The 20,267-nt window shown below is 31.6% G+C and overlaps 2 protein-coding genes across 5 annotated transcripts; one reads left to right on the top strand and one right to left on the bottom strand.

Annotated features, from left to right (window-relative positions):
• The first annotated feature begins 512 nt into the window (after positions 1–512).
• On the top strand, positions 513–11,599 carry LOC103489419 (phosphoglucan phosphatase DSP4, amyloplastic). 4 transcript variants are annotated; one of them, XR_007824317.1, is made up of 16 exons: positions 530–769; positions 856–925; positions 1,026–1,070; positions 1,372–1,489; positions 1,808–1,884; positions 1,972–2,048; positions 2,233–2,313; positions 2,858–2,990; positions 3,712–3,771; positions 4,577–4,633; positions 5,129–5,224; positions 6,210–6,269; positions 6,768–6,875; positions 7,134–7,274; positions 9,058–9,278; positions 9,794–10,023. XR_007824317.1 is itself a non-coding variant. In XM_051091011.1 (15 exons), the coding sequence occupies exons 1-14, from the start codon at positions 744–746 to the stop codon at positions 7,266–7,268; spliced, it is 1,143 nt and encodes a 380-aa protein (XP_050946968.1). In that variant the 5' UTR covers positions 530–743; the 3' UTR covers positions 7,269–7,274; positions 11,412–11,599. The 4 variants fall into 4 exon arrangements, 3 of the variants coding, with proteins under 3 accessions (XP_008446798.2, XP_050946968.1, XP_008446799.2); XM_051091011.1 differs by lacking the exons at positions 9,058–9,278; positions 9,794–10,023 and adding an exon at positions 11,412–11,599; XM_008448577.3 differs by lacking the exon at positions 9,058–9,278.
• On the bottom strand, positions 8,446–17,189 carry LOC103489564 (uncharacterized). Its single transcript, XM_017044810.2, has 15 exons — positions 16,606–17,189; positions 15,187–15,273; positions 14,906–15,006; positions 14,662–14,712; positions 13,780–13,951; positions 13,320–13,634; positions 12,513–12,716; positions 11,866–12,375; positions 11,569–11,775; positions 10,918–11,106; positions 10,390–10,562; positions 9,763–9,918; positions 9,535–9,616; positions 8,832–9,256; positions 8,446–8,700 (listed from the first exon to the last, which is right to left on the bottom strand). The coding sequence occupies exons 1-14, from the start codon at positions 17,056–17,058 to the stop codon at positions 8,870–8,872; spliced, it is 3,087 nt and encodes a 1,028-aa protein (XP_016900299.2). The 5' UTR covers positions 17,059–17,189; the 3' UTR covers positions 8,446–8,700; positions 8,832–8,869.
• Positions 17,190–20,267: the final 3,078 nt, after the last annotated feature.

Genomic DNA, 20,267 nt, shown 5'->3' with positions numbered 1-20,267 from the left:
AGATCATATTGCAAATATTAGTCTATTAATGATAAATCATAAGAAAATACTTGAAGTGATAGGTTACTGTAAATCAAATGAGTGTTAGAAGATGTGAATAATCGAAGATAGAACAAAAAGAACATTGTAAAACATGAAAACAACAAGAAATAGGGTTAGATCGAAAATTGTTAGAATAAAATGAGTTTTATATTACAAATCGAACACATAATGCTTAGTCCAAACACAATTTTTGGATTACATTACGATACAAATCAATCCTACTACAACTCACAACAAACCCAAAAAAAATTTATCAAAAATAAAAGACTTGTTATATTTGTAATTTTTAAAAAATACTACTATACATTTAGGAGGGAAAAAAGCTCTTTGTTATTGTAAGAATGAAATATTAAATTGAATTAAAATATAGAAAAACATATTTAGCTTATTTAAAATAAAAATTCTATTAAATTATAATTGGAAAAAAAAAAAAAAAAGAGAAAGGGAAGGATATAAATAGAAATTGCCATTTTAAATCAAACAGCATATAAATATCAACTCAAAGGAAAGATCGGAGTTGGGGAAGAAATATCAATCACGGGAAGGCATATCCTCTGAGATTCACAGGAACGTGATCGAAACTATGCTGTGTAGCTACGTAAAGTGAACCAACGCATTGATCGAACTCCAAAGTTTCAATACCTGCTTTAGAGCTCTGCTGATTTTGCTTCATCGTGCACCGGCGACCGATCGCATCGGCCATGAACTGTCTTCAAAACCTTTCAATGTCAGTTCTCAAACTGAAATCATCTTCTTCTACTTATGATTCATTCAAATATTTTCCTATAATTTTCTTTCCTCTCTGTATCTCAGATCATCTTCTCTTCCCTTCCGGAGCTTCAAATGCCGACAGAGAAAGCCTGAATTCCAGCTCTCTAACCTGGTACTCTCTTCGCGCCACATTATAAAGTGCAGTCTCCCTGTGTTTTTTTTTTTTTTTTTTTTTGCATCGAACGTTAAACAGATTGTTTCGATTGATACAGGTGATAAGAAACTTTACTGATCTACATCGACGTTCTTCCATGAAGGTAACTAACGATAATTTGTGATAATGAGAATTCATGAAATATTGTTGTATCGCGATCGATTTTTTAGTTTCGTCATCGTGAGTGATTTTTTTCTTCAATCAGTTTGCCGATCGAAATTTTAGCTATGTTTGAGGCTTTGCGTGGTTATGATTTTTTATATGTTTTGTATAATACCTCAATTTCGGAAATGGAGAAAGTCTTGCAGCAAATAAGTCTGTTCAGTGATCTGTAGTTTTGGTGGCTATAGGTCACTGGTAGTTATAAGCAACAATCGTTTGAAATGATTACTTGTTGTCTGTAGGCAGTGTCTGGTTCTACATCAAGTGCCGAAACGAGTGGTACAGAAGTGGACGATGCCGAGGAAAAGGAGGAAAAATCTGAAATATATAGCCATAACATGACAGAAGCTATGGGTGCTGGTAAGAACCATCATCTTTCGACTCTCCTTTGAACTGGAAAATAACTGCGCTGCTGCGAACATTTCGTAAATAAATTTATTCAGATTTCGGAAATCTTTTAATAAGAAAGTAACTATAAATTTGTTACAATTTAGAGAAATAAATTGAATTTTGTATTTGTCCTGCTTAAAATTTGAGTTTAGAGATGTGAATATTCGCTGATTGCTTGGATTAATCTGCCAGTGTTTTTTTACCATAAAGCTACCTTAAAGTGCTTCTTGCTAAGTCGTTATTCGTTAGTTATCTAATCTGATCCCCTTTTTGATCTTTATGATACAGTATTGACATATAGGCATGAGCTGGGAATGAACTACAACTTCATTCGTCCAGATTTAATTGTAGGATCATGCCTACAGGTGATGATTGTTCTTGACATTTTTCATCTTGCAAGTTTTTATGCACTAACTCCCTTAACAATTTCATTCTATTTCTACTAATGTCAGACTCCAGAAGATGTTGACAAGCTCCGCAGCATTGGAGTAAGAACAATTTTCTGCTTGCAGCAAGATCCAGATTTAGAGTATCCAAATTTCATTTCTGTTAATATCTTCTTTCATAAATTTCATTTAATTCATGTACTCTATTTTTTTTATTTTCTTATTTTTTATTCAATAATTAATATTTGAGAAATTCCAATATTTCACAAAAGTAGAGTTTGATCAATAAAGTGAAAACTGCTGAATTCCTTTCACTGTATCGGAAAGATATTTTGGGGTTGACATTGGTGCTATAATAGCATATACAAAGACGTTTGATGATATTGAACATTTGCGAGCTCAGATAAGGTTAGTAGGTGTTTGTTATCTAAGTCCTCAATATATAATGAACTGTGCTTCGATAGAAAGCTATAAATCTGTGAAGTATATAACTGCAATTTTAAACTCTTGCAAGATAATACTAGAGTAGCATTATGTTGGTAAAGCATTTGAATAAGTTAAGTAATGCAACAGGCAGTTTTATTTGTATATTTGGAGAATACCAATTTTAGTCCGATAATTTGAAGTACTGACTAATATGCAATTTTTTTTTCACAAAGTTCAAACCATTTCCTCATCTAGCCTGAAAAATTCTTTTAATATCATTTCGTCGAACTTTTTCACTTGAATGTTATCTTAATTAAATGAAAGAAATATTAAATTCTGATCTACACACTTGTGGGGAATTGATATCTTGAGTTAGACCCAGCTTTTTAACTGTTTCTACCTTGTTATGCCCAGCAAATTTATTCACTCAATCTCATGCAAACATGAGCAATGCATATGCATGATTGTATTTTTAAGCATGCGAGATTTGCTTTCTACATTGGCCAGCTAAGTTTTGATGCAACAGGGATTTTGATGCATTCGACCTACGACTAAGATTACCAGCTGTTGTAAGCAAATTACATAAAGCCATAAACCGAAATGGTGGAGTGGCTTACATACATTGCACTGCTGGACTTGGAAGAGCTCCCGCTGTTGCGGTATGCGCATAAGCATGCTTCTAAAAATAAGTTTCTCTACTGTACAAATTATTTGCTTTGAAATATAATGAAGTTTAACTAAGTATAATAGTGCACGAAAAATAGAAACTCTCCTGAAAAAGGCTTGATTTTATTGTGCTGTTTCATACCTCGCTTCACTTATTTTTCTTGTATAGATAAACGTACTTGTGCAGTTATTTGTCTTATTTTTGTTTTCTCGAGTCTTTCTGCTCCTACTTGGTCTGTCTGCTCTCTTCTTCGTCATGCTAATATTTTGGCTATTTCCTGATATTTCAACATTTTTCTTTTACTTCCTGAGGATGTATTCTGGTGTATGGAACACATTAAAGCTTGAAATAAATTTCTGGTTTTTGTTGGAGATGTTTGAGATACTCAGGTCCAGTAAGACAACGTCTTTGGTTGACAGTTGTTAAATAACATCCAATGCACCTTTTTCTGTTCTGTTTAGACTATGAACAGTGAATCGCATTTGCTTCCAATGTTTTTAGCTTTATGCCAAGTATATTTGCTTTCTTTGTTTTGCCCTAATATTGTTTGTGTGTGCGTGTGTTGTAGGCTCCTGAGAATTTCTATTTCACATTAGCATTTTGTGGAAATTTTTTGTTAATCTTATATTCATCTTAGTTTATCTTCAGTAAATCTTATTTATTGATAATTATGTTGATTAACTCTTGCCAACTTTGAAATGTCTTATTTAAAGATGGCGTATATGTTTTGGGTTCAAGGCTACAAACTCAATGAGGCGCTAGAATTACTGCTGGTAACATCCACTACACTCCTCATATATAGTGTAGAAGTATGAAACAAAAAATTATTTTAAATGACAAAATTTCTAAAAATATTTACAAATATAACAATATATCACAATTTACATGTGATAGACCGAGATAGACTACTAGTCTACTAGACATAGATAGTAATCTATCACTGTCCATTGTACATAGACTATGATATTTTGCTATATTTTGTAAATATTTTGATTTATTTTGCTATATTTGAAAATAACCCTATGAGAAACTTACGTGGGTTAGATTTACTCTGTGTTTTCTGTTGCTATATATATGAAATGGAAATATAGGACTTCAGAAACATTACATATGTTTTGTTTAAACAAAAAATACTACGTTTCTTAAATTGGAAAACTGATCTCTGATTGAGAAAATTGAAAGATTACAAAAGGAACCAAAGAAAAGCGTTCTCCTTTAAAAGTTCTAAAAGAATAGCGTTTTCTTTTAGAAGTTTTAATTTTTTAATACTGTTCTGTATCGTAACTGAACAAAACATATTTTTTGTAGCATTCTCTAATTCCAAATACTTGGTAGTCCTTTTCCCCCTGCCTTCTGCAGATCTTTTATGTTATGATACGATCACATTCTCCCATTTAAAGTATGTGTCCATGATTTAGAAACAAACATTTTCATTTATTAAAGAGCAGTGAATGCAAAAGTTTATTACATCCGTCATGGCTTGTGACTTAGAATACCAGGAGGATAAGAACTGATCTAAAGCTATCGGTTTCTAAATTTCTAATGTTGCTAAGTGTACTTGGATTTGCTTTCTTGCAGAGCAAACGCTCATGCTTCCCAAAAATAGATGCTATTAAAAGTGCAACTGCCGACATAGTAAGTATTTATATTTTATGATTTATTTAAATATTAGTTTTGGTCACTTGGGTTTCTTATCCCAAATCTTAATATGCATTGCTTTTCTAGCTAATTGAGCTCTGTGGGTTAGTTCTTTGGCTGGCTTTGTAACTTGTCCTGTATTTTAATTTTGACATATTTTCAGCATTTTAATTAAGCAAGGAGAAGAGTTATTAATTAATCTATGTTGAATTTACTTTTTTTCATCTAAGAGGTGCGAGAAGATTGGTTACTGTGAAGTAGTGAAGGGAAGAGGCTGATTATGAACCTAAGTTCCATTCTTCGCGAGTTACAACTTAGATACTAGTAATTGTAGTTACCTGAACAGGCATCACTGAAATAAACGGATATAATTTATGAATTATGAAGATATATACACACACACATACATACATATATATATATATTTATGAATTATCATCTTTTGCTTATTACGTGTTACAAAGGTGATTCACTGGTTTATTTTAATTGAAGCTTTCAGGATTTAAAAAGAAGCCTGTTGCTTTATCTTGGGAAGATGACCAATGCTCAACTGTAGAAGTAGCTGGACTTGATATTGGATGGGGCCAGGTAACACTTTCTTTCTTTCCTAATAATTCTTTTGATTGCACTTCCCTGAATGCTTGATTTAGTTTTGGGAAACAGTATACTTTTCTTTCTAATGGTTTTCAAAAGCTTTGGATTTCTCTTTAATACTTTGCTCCGCTTTTATAACCATTTTCAAGTCCCAAATGGTTAATGTTTTTGAAATTCGGCTATGGATTCAAAAGTTTCATTAGGAAAACCAAAACTACAATAGCAAGAAAATCGTAAGAAACAAACACAATTTTAAAAGAATCAAAAGGCAATCGGATGGGGGCTTACACAAGTCAGTTTTTGCTTCCATAATTATGGTAGTAAGGTTGATCTTTGTTTTAGGGTCAATTTGGATGGACTTAAGAATTTTTTTTTCTTTCAAGAAACTCATTTTTATAAAAATTGTTTAAAATATACTTAAAAATATAGTTTTGACTAGCTTTCAAATACTCTAATCTTTTTCAAAATGACTTATTATTTAAATTAAACACTTGAAAATGTAATCCAAACACACCATTAGTATCTTATAGATTTTTTATATTAATAAGCCTTACTGGTCAATAAGTTGGCCATTCAACACAGTTTATTTGCGGTCGAATTGACCAAATTATAGGTTCGACTTTTGAATCGCTTGTCCTAAACATGAAAATTCTCAAGCAAAAGAACTAAAAATTGTTAAAATTATTCTGTATCTAAAACATCTCCTCTCTTCGGTTGGAAGGTGGTTAGAAACGGATGGTAGTAGAATGTTGATTGTGAATTTATGCTGAAATGGAAGTAGTTTAGAATCATTATTAGAGATAAGCTGAACGATTCAATATCTTATATCCGTTGCTTTGCTCGATTCCACAATCTAATTAATTAGAGACTAAAAAAGTTTAGCGTGTATTGTCGACACATTTTAGAATTTATCAATACATTATTAAGTTAATAAATTGTATTTATTGTTTAATCGATCTATGGAAAACTTTTCTTCCAGAGGATTCCATTAAAATTCGACGAGGCACGAGGTGCATGGATTCTCAATAGGGAACTCGCGGTATGTCAATTATAATTTTTAATTATTTCATTGCACTAGTCAAAATTTTATGAGATACTAGAGATTGAATGTCTAATTTTACGGTGACAAATACGTGCCAATTATCAACGAGTTATGACATGTTTGGAGTAATTTGGACTCCGAACCCATGCTTTGATGGTATTAAAAATTGGGATAACTACAGATATAATAATTATATTAAAAATAATTAAAAATAGAGTAACATTTTAAAAAATTGTAAATATAATAAAATCTGTCAATATCTATCAATGAAATTTATCACTAACATATTTTGCTATGTTTGTAATTTTTAAAAAATATAGTTACATACTTAATAATTATTTTAAAAATCGTTATTCTTCATAATTATCCTTAAATTTTACCTGTGTTTTGGATTAATTTAGAACATAACAGAAGAGAGGAGATTCTAACTATTGAGAGTCATGCTGAAAATAAAGCTGAGAATTATGATGGATTTATTTGTTTATGATATAACAGGAAGGACGATATGAATACAAGTACATTATCGATGGTGTATGGACGTGCAACGAAAACGAGCTTGTCACTCCACCAAACAAAGATGGCCACATCAACAATTTCATTGAAGTAACAATCTAAAAAATCATTTCAATCTTATAAATGAAATAATACCAACTTAGTTTCCCAATTAATTAATTATTATTATTATTAAAAGGTTTTTTTTTTCAAAAATATAAAAAATTGACAAACTATTTACCTAAACAAAACCATAAAAGACAAAAGTTCATTACACTTGATTTTTATATAAAAGTGTAAATATTTTGTTAAATATATATTTTTTTAAAATTTTTCTGGTTAAAATTAATATTATGTTTTTGTTATTAGGTTGTTGAAGATGATGATCCAGGCAGTGATAGAGCAATTCTTCGAAGAAGGTTAACTGGAGATGAACCAGAACTCACGGCTGAAGAAAGAAGCAAAATAAGGCAATTTCTTGAAGCTTGTCCAGATGAAATTTGAATGAAGGTATGTTGCATTCCAATATTCTCTAGATTTGTATTAATATATATATATATATATATATATATATATATATATATAATATTGTTCTGATAAAGATATCGTAGGGAAAAATGATATGTAATCAAAATCTAATAATAGTAGTAGAGTCAATAAAGAGAACCAAGTAATAAAATTGGATTTGATTCTGTTGCACGATCGCTTATAACATTGAGAATAATTTGACGACATTAGGGCTTATAACATGTTTTTAAATATATTAAAATGAATTGAAATATTTATAAATATAACAAAATCTTAGAATCTATCCACGATTGTTACTAATAACTTTTGTTAAAATGGTTGTAATAAACTAATAATAAATGAAGAATCAAAACAACACAAGTGTTTATTCATTTACATTGGATTGTTGTAATTTACATTCAAATCTATCGTTGTTTCTTCGGTATATGTTTAACGTTGTATTTTACTTTTTAACATTTCATCTCTAACCTAATTTTACTACAAAAGGAAGTCACTAAAATAAGAGGCTTATAACCCTAATTTTCTAAAACTAAAAATTAAAGGTAGATATCAAACAAGTGAATATATTCGATGGTGTTGACTAACTAAAAACATTGGGGTGTTAACCTCGCAATCATAAATTTGAATGGCTAGAACAATATTATACTAAAAGGAAAGAAGAGCAAATGGCTCATTTGATACCTAAAAAATGTTTTTTTTTTTAATAAAAATAATTTGTTTTGGATTAAATACTTTATCCTTAATTTATACACTTTTTATCCTACTAGTCTCTCACACAAATTTTCTTAAGTTTTTCTAAATACGCTCTCGCTTGTTAGATTTTTGTTAATTTGATGAGCACTCCTAATCCTAAGAATGAATAGAAAATATTTCAATTTTTTTTTTCTGTTTTTAGAGTATTGTTTTTAAAAACAAAAATAAAATATATGTTTGGTAACTAATTTTATTTTTGTTTTAAAAAATAAAAAGTATTTTTCTGAAATATTTTTATTTCGTTTTCAATTTTTTTCGTAATTTTAGAAATAAATGTCTTTAAAAAACAAAAAAATGAATCAGTTACCGATGCATCTGTTTTCTTTTAAATTAATCTTTAAAAACAAAATCAGAAAATAAATAAGTTACAAAAAGGGTCCTAATTCAGTCCCTAGATAAATTTTTTTTAGGGATATGCAGCAAGACAAATTTCATTATATCCTCTCATAAATTCGATAAAATCTAGAAGATGTGTAACGATGGTTGAGTTCTAAATTGGACGCAGAAAAAAATGTTTTGATCACAGATATTATATACATCATCCAAAGAACACATGTAATTGCTAATTATTATGGAAAAGAGGTTGAAAGAAAGTGACGTACTTGAATTGACGATTCTTCTACTCGTATATTCACAACAGATTCCTATCTACAATCTGCAGCAATCCGTTAGAAAGAACCACCAAATATCGCGTCAATTAAAAAAAATCCCAATTTTAAATATTTAAATCAAGAAGAATGAAATGAAAATGAAAAGAGATGAAGATCTCAAGAACATAAAACTGACCGTTTTTAGTGCAAGAGATTTATTTAGTTGACTATGTCTTATTCTCCAAGTGGCTTTTGCTTGTGTTCATGACTTGGTTTCTTCTCTCTGGAAATTCTCCTCTTTTCCATTTTCTGGCTATACCTTTTTTCTTCCTCTTCCATTTCATAAACCCCTTCCCTAAACACTTCTCCTGTCGATGGCCACAACCACGTACTCGGTGCCGGGCGATCGCCATCGTTGGCAGCTTCAGCCAAATCTGCATCCATGGCTTTCAACAATGTGATGTTAAAGAATCTAGACCACATGAAGTCCTGACGTTCTTCAAGTGGATGCTGCTCTTCTAGTGCACCCGAACGTGGATTTAAGTAAACCATTCTACGCCCACTATGGTACGCCCATACATTTATCAGGATTTCCAACATCCGACAATAGCATTGCCTTCTCTGCGGATTAAAACAAAAGCACGTACGTTCAGAATTTCAAATTTGTTTACTTACTTCCCTTTTGTAACATATTTACAAAGCTTTCATTTAAGAAAGTGTTTTTTAAAAATTCTAAGAGTAGATTAAAAAAAAAACAGTTAAAATGCTGCTTCTAGAAGAAATGTTTCAAAAACTATTTGGTCTTATGAACTTTAAACTTTCAATTTTGTATCTAAAGTAAAACTTCCAAACTGCACCATAGAAGTAGTCTCCTGGAGAGAAATAGGAAGGATACTTACCTCTAGCCCTGAAGAAGCCAAGAAACATTCGTTGTCATCACCAAGGTTCCTGTTCACGACATCTATGGAATCAACAAACATCCTGCAGCTCAAATACGAAATTTTCGGTCATTATTCAAGCCAAGCAGAGATAGAGGCTATGTTGAGAGATATATGTTTTCTTTTTTCTTTTTGTGATAAGAGATAAATGAGTTCTACTTCTGATATATATATAATGTGAGCTCTTACCTGGAAAACATGATAAACTCCAAAAATGTAGGGGTTGGCATCACCCAACTATGCAGAGAAGACCAGAGATCGCCATCATCAGGCATTGGAGGAAGAGCTTCCAAATGTGATGGTGGTAGTCCATACATATGCCTAAAGGCATTTTTAAATGTAGAACTGTATGGATGTATGGATGTAATTTTAAGTGAGAATATCTTTAAAGTTGCATCCGTTAATATATAATTTTAACATCTAATGCAAAATTTGGAAGTTGATGTAGTATCGATATGAATTCAACCCTATCTATACATGGTATCGATTCAACTTTCCATATTTCCAAAATCATATAATACATACAGCATCAAGTCAGTTTTATTTAATTGGGATAGGAGAGTTTTTTTAGATGTTTGTAGAGAATTTGAAGTTTTATGAGTAGATCATTGTTAATATTTTAACATTAACTTCGTGCTGGAGATTTTAGTAATTATACCCGCCTTTTCATCTGGCTAATTGGAATATTCTGTTGTAAGCTACTTCGATTTCTTTGAAAATTGTCTTCTTTTTAAAACCCTTAAATTATTGGGAGACTTGACCTAAGATCATGTCAGCTATGTATTAATACTAGAATATGTTGAATAACTGATATACCGGCAATTCCCCCGATTGAAGACGTCACATGTTTGCCAAAAGGGACCATCATCGCTGTCTATGACTTCAGAATCCACGTCCAAGTACGTCGCCCAGAAGTAAATAATTTCTCCTCTAGTATTCTCCTGAATTTCTTCTTCCAATACCTTTCCAGCCTTTTCAGATAACGAGACCTGTTTTTTTTTTTAACAGATGAGGCTGGTTATGAATTGGAAGAACAGAAGTAAATAAATGAAAAATAGACTCCTAACCAGCATGCATGTATTGGCATAGAAGCATAAAACCCGTTCATTATAAGTTTACAACTGAAGGCCAGTGGTTTAACAAATCCCAAGATTTCTTACAAAGGATGATATATAAAATATATCTCGAAATCTTTGACTGCCAGACCTAATAGAATGGACGGCTGTTATTAAAATGGGGTCAAACTACTCCTTATCTAAAGCCTCAACCTCCAAAAATGTTATGGAGATTCATCATCAAGTAATGCAACTAAGCTTAAAACAATGTTAGAAATAACGGATTTACCTTCCTACCATCAGCTTGCCAAGATTGGAAACCAATCCAAGGTTTTCTGTGAATTGTATCAATCTTATTTGCTATTGCAAACATTCCTCCAATCTCACAAAGAATGTCCTGATAGAATCTGTTTTTCAAAAGGGGAAGCCGCTGGGGAGCATTGACATCATCTGTTTCCAACCTCAGTGCTCTCGGAGACTGAAGATCACGGTATAAATTACGAACAATAAAGAATAAAAGATCGGCATCTTGAAAGCAAGGAATACATTCATATTTAAGAATAACAAGTCATGTTCTTAGGATATCCAGATGGTTCATAAAATGTTTTAAGAATGGGACAAATTTGAGGCCATTAAAATCATAATTGATGTTCAACAGTCTATTTGATGTTTCTTATTTAATGAATGATTGGATATATAGCGATGCTGTTTTGTTGTTCCTTTAGCTTTTTCTTAGTTTTAATGACAAAAATCTGAACTATAACCTCTGTTATATATGTTTAGGATTCAAGACTGAGGACCTAACAAGAAAGCATGATTGATAGACTAAAATCTATCATTCATTGTCGAATGAATGACGCAAAAGATAAAAGCTAAGAAAAGATACACAAAGTAAAACAATCAGAAACATTTCAGCAGATAGTTTTGGATAGAAGCTCACAAGACTAAGTCCACGAAACAGAGCACCATGATGCAAAAATGGCCAAGCTCCAGGTCCGTTGTATATCTCATAAATGCATACTATCTGTCCTGCCCTTTCAAGTTCTTCCTCGTCCTTCTCTTTTTCAAGCTTCATCCTATCAGACTTCCGTGCTGTACGATATACTCGCTCCCATGAACCTAATATACTTTCTGTTCTTTCTTGAAGCTACATAAGAAATCATAAATGGACTTTCTCTCAGGAAAGTGAGTGACATAAAGATTGCAGACAAGTCAAAAAGGAAAAATATTAACATACCTCCTCCATTTCCACTCTATCATATTCTTCAGTAAGTTCTATTTCTCCAATACTATCCCAATCTTGTTGAGTTGGGATATCATGCGCCGAAATCTCCTTTCCAGGACTGGAGATATTTAAGGGACTAACAAGGTCAGAGAACTCCTCTTCGAGTTTAATCACAACGCTAGATTTTCTTTTAATTCTCTCACTGCGTTGCTCAATGGGGGATACTTGTATTAATTCGTTCCAAAAGAGATCCCATTCCCACACTGCTTTTGGAAGCCGAGTAATGGAACTCGGCAGTACAACGTCTGATGGGAAATTGAGGACTTCCTTCAAGAGATTTGCATATCCAGTAACGCACTCTGAAGCAAGAATATTTTTAGCAAGTAATCTTCCAGACGAAGCAATATTGTTAGCAATTCTAGTGAGCCTTCCATCAGAAGTTGAAGTAAGATCAGTAAGAGCACTTATTACAGCATCAGAACTGAATTTAGGAAAAAGTAACCCATGGAACCCCTCAACAACCTGCACGTTTCAAGACACTATTATTATATTCTTCCTTTCTAGTGGAGGAACTTGGGAGAGAAGTAAAATGGAAACAAAGGAAAACAAGAATACTATTCTATAGTTAAATGAATATAGGAGAACTTGAATGAACTTACATATTGGTTAATAATGGGCAAATCAGGTGCCACTATCGGAACTTCAAAGGTCATGGCCCGAATGAGCAAGGAAGGAAAATCTAGAACATTTTGTGAAGATTCATAAAGAACAATGTCGGCGAAGTACAAAATACCATTTACGTCTTGATCAAAGCCATAGTGGCTTAAATAATCTCTAGGAAGTCCTAAACGTGAAGCAGTTTCCTACATGAGTTAAATGATCAATCATTATACCGAGGAAATACTTGCATTTATAATATACTATTACAAAAGTTCACAAGAAATATGCACAAGTAGAAACATAAAAGGTGATTCAGTCACTATGAAAAAAATTGGATTTATGACTTTTCCTTGTGATAAAAAACAACAAATATTTTGTTTCACAGAAAATAGATAGCGTTATCAAGTTGCTATCAGTATTAGAAAGTTTACATGATACAAGTAAACTAAACAATGCCAAGGGAAGGATCATCCTATATGCTATCCGGAACTATCAGTCCATTATTTCTGAAGGTAATCTAATTCTTCCACTTCAATTTACATTCACCAAATAAATTTTCCTTGAAGAAAATTACTAGAATGTCCCCTGTTTAGACAGAAACTGAACAATGAAAACAGAAAATTTGAATTTCCCAGCAAGTGTTAGAGCAGAAGAAAATAAAACTCGTTCGCTAGTTATACTGACGTAATTTACTTCAATCGACATTTTCTCAATTTGACATATCCAATAATTACGTGTCATATCATTTGAAAAAATGAAAATAGAAGCCACAAAAAAATTGGCACGTAAAGAAAGCTAAAGACTACCTGCAGAGCATCATTGCATCCGTTGGTGGAATTACCACACAAGAAAACAAATTTAAATGACACTTCAGGATTTTTCCTCGGCAATTTAGTTAGAACAGGTCCCATGCGATTCAAAGCCACAGCATATTCCGATGATAGCTCATTGTAGAAAGAACTTCCAACCACAAGAACGACGATATCTTCTACATCAAATCCAAGTTTCTTTCCTAACTCGTACTTGAAGTGAGTCTTCTTATAAATTTCAGCAGACCAAACATCCACAGGCGATCCTTGGATCACATGAAAGTTTCCAGTATCAAGCGCACTATAAAACATCTGGTGGGAAAAAAAAATGAGCAGTTGCTGAGAGATAAATCAGTGTCTTTTTCTTCTAAATTCGAGGGAAAAAGAAACGTCAATTGTGAGGGTAACCATGCGTCTAAAAGCCACATAATGTAAACAGGTAAGTTCATAAGCTTACTGGAAGAGCAAAATTGGGAAACACGACAACACTAGCTCTGCTAAAAGTACTTCTCCAATGAGAAACAAGATTCTCCCAGCCTCTGTCCTTATACATGTTAAGACGCTTTGATAGAATATCATCCTGAATGATCCAAATAAGTGGTACTGAACAAAAAGGTTCCACCATAATGCTGCATACGTGAAAAGCAATGAGTTATTTATACCATGTCAAGAGAAAAAAAATTCCACTTCACATCGGAAGTACTAAAGAAAAGGTCCCTCCAAACAAGCACGGAAATGCATAAGCATTCAGATATTCATAATTCTGTATCAAGTTTCTCCAAATAAGTTTGCTATTATTACTGTCATAGTAGTCTAATTTCAACATCTTTCAGAAAAATGAAATCCACAATGTATAGACTGTAATCCAAAAATAAGTTTGCATCCGTTTCTCGATTTAAAATATCAGTACTACTACGAGAAAAACAAAAACATCTATAGACTGTAATTATAAAAAAATATTAACAAGATAACTCTGTGTTTGTAATCATTAATCGTAACAAGTTCATAATGTACAAGGTTAAAACTTTTGGTATTTCTTTTATGTCGCCGTATTTTAAATTGGAGGATTCCTTATTCTCCTATTTTGTAATTATCTTTTAATTATTAATGTTTTACTTTGTTAAAAAGAATGTACAAACTACAAAGTAGAGTAAAAACAATAATTCCACACTATTTAAGAAGTCTTACTGAAGATAAGCAGAAAAAACATACGACTTACAATGGCCCCACGTACAGATAATTCCATCGCTTTTTTTTTTTTTTTTTTTGGTGAGAAACAAAAAACTCCATCACTTATAGTATAAACCTCCACTCAAAAATAGTATCAAAGTAAACAAACCTTGTAATAGCCTCCTTCCCTTCAAAAGAATCAACGATGATGCCTTCAAAACTGCAAGGATAAAAGTTAACCATTCATGCAGTTCTGAAAACTAACAACAGAGATCATCTTGTGCTGGTACAAATAGGAAAAGAAAAGGTATATGTTTATGTACGTATGCACAACGCATGCGTGTAAGTTTATGTTTATTTACGTATGCACAACAGATTTGTGTGTATGTGTGTATAGAAATGTATGCACTCACAGTAACCAATCAATTTGGCCAAACTGCTTTGGGCTTAAAAGAACAAGTCGACCAAGTTCCTGCCACATTTGACGTGCTTCTCCATTGGCAACTGCAAAAATCTGAGACTTTTCCATAAGAGTTATAATCATTTGAAAAGTGGCTGATTATTATATCCTTCAATTATGTCAGGTTTCAACGACATGTCTCGCAGAGTATGCCTCGAAAACCATGCAGTGTGTGACTTCTTATACTATGCTATTTCAGCATACCAGTAACAAAAGCAACGTCAAAGTTCTCACCTCAAACGCATATCCAAGTTCCTTCATGTTCTTCATTACAGTAATTAAAAACAAGGATTGTGAATCTTTCTCCATGCTTCTCAATATCTGATAATTCAGGCAAAAAAATAAATAGATAAAAGAAGAAGAAGAAGAAGAAAGAAATTAGGAATAGTTTGTTTATTTATACAAGCTTAATTTGTTAGCATTACAGATTTACAAAGAGTAGCTTTAACGATTAGGGTACTGAATTATCCGTGCATGATCTTGTCAACATATGATAATGCAACATTCGCTAACACATACTGTTATATGCACACCGACACTTATAAATATGTAAAGTATTAATACACCAAATTTCTCCAATATAGCCAAGACTCTGCATCCAAAAAGAATGAAGTTCGACCTTAAAAACTCATAATGACAGCTAAATTAATAGTGGCTAATAAGCTCAACAGCCAAGAATATTTTGTAACTATGACAGAATCTTATCGATTTTGAAAACTAAATAATGATTCCCCTAGGGGAAGCAATTAATCATCAGCAAGGCCTCGGAAGTGACAAGTTATTCAATAGTAATACACTGATATCTCGTCAGCGTAGAAAACTTATAGACGCCAAAACATGCTGATTTCAAAGTGCTGATACTATTGGAAAGTGATCACAGTAGCTACAGTGGCGCAAGATCACACCGGAATCCACTGTTCAGTTCCATTGACTGTATTTTATCTTGCCATTCAAAGGTTTTCCCCTTCAGTTCTTGCATGCCTAAAACTAAAAGGTTTTAAGTCGTGACTATACATTCTAAAAACAGGATTTCACTTTAATGCAACTTTACTACCAAAAAAGATGTTTACAATAATTATATCAGTTAATACCCGATGCATGCCCGTATGTTTTATGCAAGCGGCTGCACTCAAAAGTCTTAGGATCTAAGAGTTTTACAACAAGTTTTTCACGTTTTAGAATCAACAACAATAGTATTCTATCTGACTTGAGATGCAAATTTGAAGCGTCAGTTATCCTAATTCCAAGATATAATATAACGTAAGAACTGCACTTCAGTGACACACTAATCACCTCCGAACTTCCGGCTCAGACACTTAAAAGATCAAGACCATCAGTAATGCGTTATAGAGCTCAATCTACTGTTACTTAGAAGTCTTAAGACAGTGTACATTAATCAAATGAACATCCAAATTCTCGTAGCTGCACTCCAAAGGGAAAACTATTGCACTAGAGGTATGAATATCACTCTAATTTAACATTCGTGCAAAAGAATTTCGTTCGGAAAGCAAAAAAAAACTAATCAACGCAATCTACTATTCCACACCAAACAGTGAGAGTAGTTTGAATTTGTCCTCAGTAGCAGAAGGAATTGAAATGAATAATTAACCATAACTAGAGAATGTAAGAAAGAATCGAAACTCGATCACTCACCAGAGCAAGCCTAGGTTTCCGAAAACCAAAACGATTATCTGAGTGCAACCGATCAACCTCGTTACCTTCAATAAACTTCCGAGGAATTCTCTGCGGAGCGAACTTAAGCGTCATTCCAAGCTTCAACTCTGCATCGCGTGACCAAGCTTTCTCACTCCTTTTCAAGAACACCGAAGTCATCAAACTCTCCAGGTAAAACGTAACAACGAATAGCAAGAGCAAAGAAAAGCCAGCGAAAGCGAATATTGATCTCCTACTGAACGCAAACCAGCGGCGAGTATCAGACCGGCCGAGGTTTGATCGAGAACGCGTAACAGGACGATCAGAGGACACATTGTCTTGTTCCTGATGCTGCTTGAGATTCCGCTTCGAAAGAGATCGTTCTCTGTACGATAAGAAACCGATACCACCATCGCCGTCGTCATCCGACGGTGGAAATGATTCCTGCATCATAATGGAGATTGTACGAAATCTTCTTCTGGATGAAAATGGCGGGAAACTGCGAAGGCGAGAGTCCGAAGCCGAAGCTTAGTTGTTAGAGGGAAAAGAAAGCGAGAGAGTTAGCGCCAAAGTGAAGAAGTGAAACTGATTCGTTTTTCTGTTTCCTCTAGTTTGTTGAGTTCCGTTTCGCTTTTATACCCGCTCATAACCGCGAAAGTTCTCGTTCGAACTCCAAGAATTTAAAATACAAAAATCCCAAAGTAGAGTGTTGTATGTATATACATTGAAAATCTTCCATTATAGAAATTAAGCCCTATAACTCATAAAACATTACAATTAGACTTCCAAATTTAAATAATATCAGAAAATATAACAATTACAGTATTTATAATTTAAAAATCTAATTTCTAAAGTCCAATATTTTAATATAAAAGTTGAAAGTTTGAAATTTTGTAATTTGCCTAAAATTTAATAAATAAATATTCGCTATGGTTTAGTTATTATACATTTAATTTTTTGAAGTTAAAATTTTGATTTTGACTACGTAGTTGTTCTTAAAAAAAATTATTTTATTCTTTTAAGTCCTAAATTAATTGATGTTATTCTTTCTTAGTTTAATTATTATCGAGTTATTTATCTAATGCAACTAAGTATTTGAGGTTTTTTGAAAATTGAACTATTAACTTTTGAGATATTAATTAATGGAGATTGAATTATGTTCTAACTGACATAATATATTCAAATGTTGTATTTATATTAAGGATATAATATCTTGCAAATATATAATATATAAAACGGTGTGAATAGATCGGTAAATACTTGGGCTTCTATTGTTTTGAAAAAATACATTTTCTTTATGGTGCATAGTTTTTATATTTATGGCTTAATTCCTCTAAACATTCCTTCATCTCACTATCTCGACAAATTATTCAAGAAGGACACTACAATATGTAGATGTCTATATAACAACAACAATTGAATGGGTTATGAACTACTCGATATGGATATCGTAAGTTTTCTTCAATGCATCAAACTATAACAATTAAAATTAGACATAGGAGTTTGGTTAGATTGTAATTAATTAACTATTTGATTACAAGAGCAGTAACAATTTAAGAATAACAATGAAGTATATATTGATACTTTAAAAAAATTACAATTATAAAAAAATCCATTAGTGATAAACTTTTATTACTAATAGACTTTAATCTATCACTAATAAAATAATATTTGTAACATGGTCTTTTTATTATTTATAGATTTTAACACATTTTTCTATATTTACCATTTTCTCGTGTTTCTCAAAAAAAAAAAACTATTTATTATATTTAAAAATAATATAATGCTCGACCTCGTGAGCTTCTAAAAGAGTTATGTGACTTTGAATGGACTTGAAAGCAAAGTCCAAAATGACGAACCCAGGCATTGATTTGTGATAGCGTCTACACTCTATTTGTTATTGCTATTTTCTTAAAATCGTAGATATTATTAGGTATATTTCAATGTAAAAAATTTACAACTATATCAAAATTTAGATTCGATTCTCGATCTAATATTTATATTATGTTATATTAGTGATAGATTTCTGTCATGTATATAATATAACAGATTTTGTTATATTTGTAATTTTATAAAAATGTTGTCATGTATGTTAATATTTTGAATTTAATTACTACGTTTGCAAATAATCATATCGATGTTAGGAATCTATCTAGTAGAAATGTATCTATGTTAAAGTATATTATCGATAAATTTTGTTGCATTTGTACTTCTTTAGAAATGCAATCGTACATCGAATTCATATTTCCTTCACATCTGCATTTGTTTCGTTTTAAATATTGTTTTGATTTAAGTCTTTTTCAAGTTTTCAAAATTGAGTTGGATTTTCATTAAAAAAAAAAGAATATCCTGAAAAACGTAGGTAACTAATTAAATTAAGAATATTACAGGAAAAAATAACGTGTATTAATTTTAAAAATAAAAAGTCATAACTGTTTGGTTATTAGTAGTTGGTTTTTGAAAACTATATTCTACTTTTCAATTATTTTCATTTTATTTAAACAACCATTTGATTTTTCATAGTTAAAATAAAAAATAATCTCCCTTTCCATTAATGTTTCTATAATTTATAAATAATTTTAATATTTTGCTATTTTTTAAAATATCCCTTTAAATATGAAATTCTCTTAAAATGAAATTTAAAAAGAAAAAAAATATATAAAAATCACTAGTGAAAGTTGTTATAAAATATAACCTTTTGAAAAATATAAAAAATTGACCACTATCTACACTTGGTAGAACAAAATGGCTAAAAGACAAAATTTATTACATATTATTTTTTTAAAAAAGTGTAAATATTTCATCAAGTTTTCACAAATTTTCTCCCAGATGATCAAATGGAGCATTCACTTTTTTTTTTCTTTTTTGTCCTTTAGTTACAAGACCAATTTAAATAAATAAAAAAATCAGTATTTATTTTTCTTTTTCGTAGGAAAAAGGAATCAAATAATTAGGTTAGTTGTGTATAAATACCGAAAGGGACGTTATTTTGAGGGACAGCTTGGAGGTTGGAACCACAAATGAAATAACATCAATTCATGTGCAAGTAAATTTACAACTGTTCCATCCATAATAAATATTAAAAAAAAGAAACAAATCATTAAATATCAATCTTAATTCTCTTATATATATATATATATATATATATATGAAAAATCCAATTATAAATACCACAAATATTCCTCTTCTTTTTCACCTTTTGTCATCTAAATAATGTCAAAAGTAAAATTTTTCCCAAAAACTACCATATTTAGAGAAAATACTAAAATTAGAAAAATGTTACCACCGAACGTGGGCGGAAAATGAAGAAAGCTCAATAAAATAAAACGTGTGGACTGTGGAGCATTATGCAATGAGTTTTGGGAGGTGTGCGTGCGGCGTGGCTGCGCGGGCACTAGTTTTTATTAGTTGACTTTTTATTCCATTATTAACCTCCTTAATGCAAATCTCCTCCCGATTTTCTAAAATTCTAATTTCCCGTATTACCATGACGTTAGTTAAATAATGTGTGTTTTATATAGGATTAGAAAGTAAACGGTTAGGTTTGTGCTAATTAAATGTCTTGATTGCTACAAGCATGGTATAATCAGTTCAAGTATGAAAATCTTATTTATGAGTTTTATATATGTTTAAAAAGTAGAGTAATTATAAAAAATAATAAA

Source organism: Cucumis melo, chromosome 10, assembly GCF_025177605.1.
Source record: "Cucumis melo cultivar AY chromosome 10, USDA_Cmelo_AY_1.0, whole genome shotgun sequence".
NCBI lineage: Eukaryota > Viridiplantae > Streptophyta > Magnoliopsida > Cucurbitales > Cucurbitaceae > Cucumis > Cucumis melo.
The sequence above is the reverse complement of the archived record's forward strand: the minus strand, read 5'-3'. Positions and strand labels throughout refer to the sequence as shown.

Bases quoted from the DNA above. Each gene is read 5' to 3' on its own strand.
- LOC103489419 (XM_051091011.1), top strand. From the start codon at position 744: ATGAACTGTCTTCAAAACCTTTCAAT. The intron at 770-855 runs GTCAGTTCTCAA...TCTGTATCTCAG, and splicing joins TGTCTTCAAAACCTTTCAAT to ATCATCTTCTCTTCCCTTCC. The intron at 3,772-4,576 runs GTAACATCCACT...GCTTTCTTGCAG, and splicing joins AGGCGCTAGAATTACTGCTG to AGCAAACGCTCATGCTTCCC.
- LOC103489564 (XM_017044810.2), bottom strand. From the start codon at position 17,058: ATGATGCAGGAATCATTTCCACCGTCGGATGACGACGGCGATGGTGGT. The intron at 13,952-14,661 runs GTTTGTTTACTT...TCACGTATGCAG, and splicing joins GGGAAGGAGGCTATTACAAG to CATTATGGTGGAACCTTTTT. The intron at 12,717-13,319 runs GTAGTCTTTAGC...TAACTCATGTAG, and splicing joins GATGCAATGATGCTCTGCAG to GAAACTGCTTCACGTTTAGG.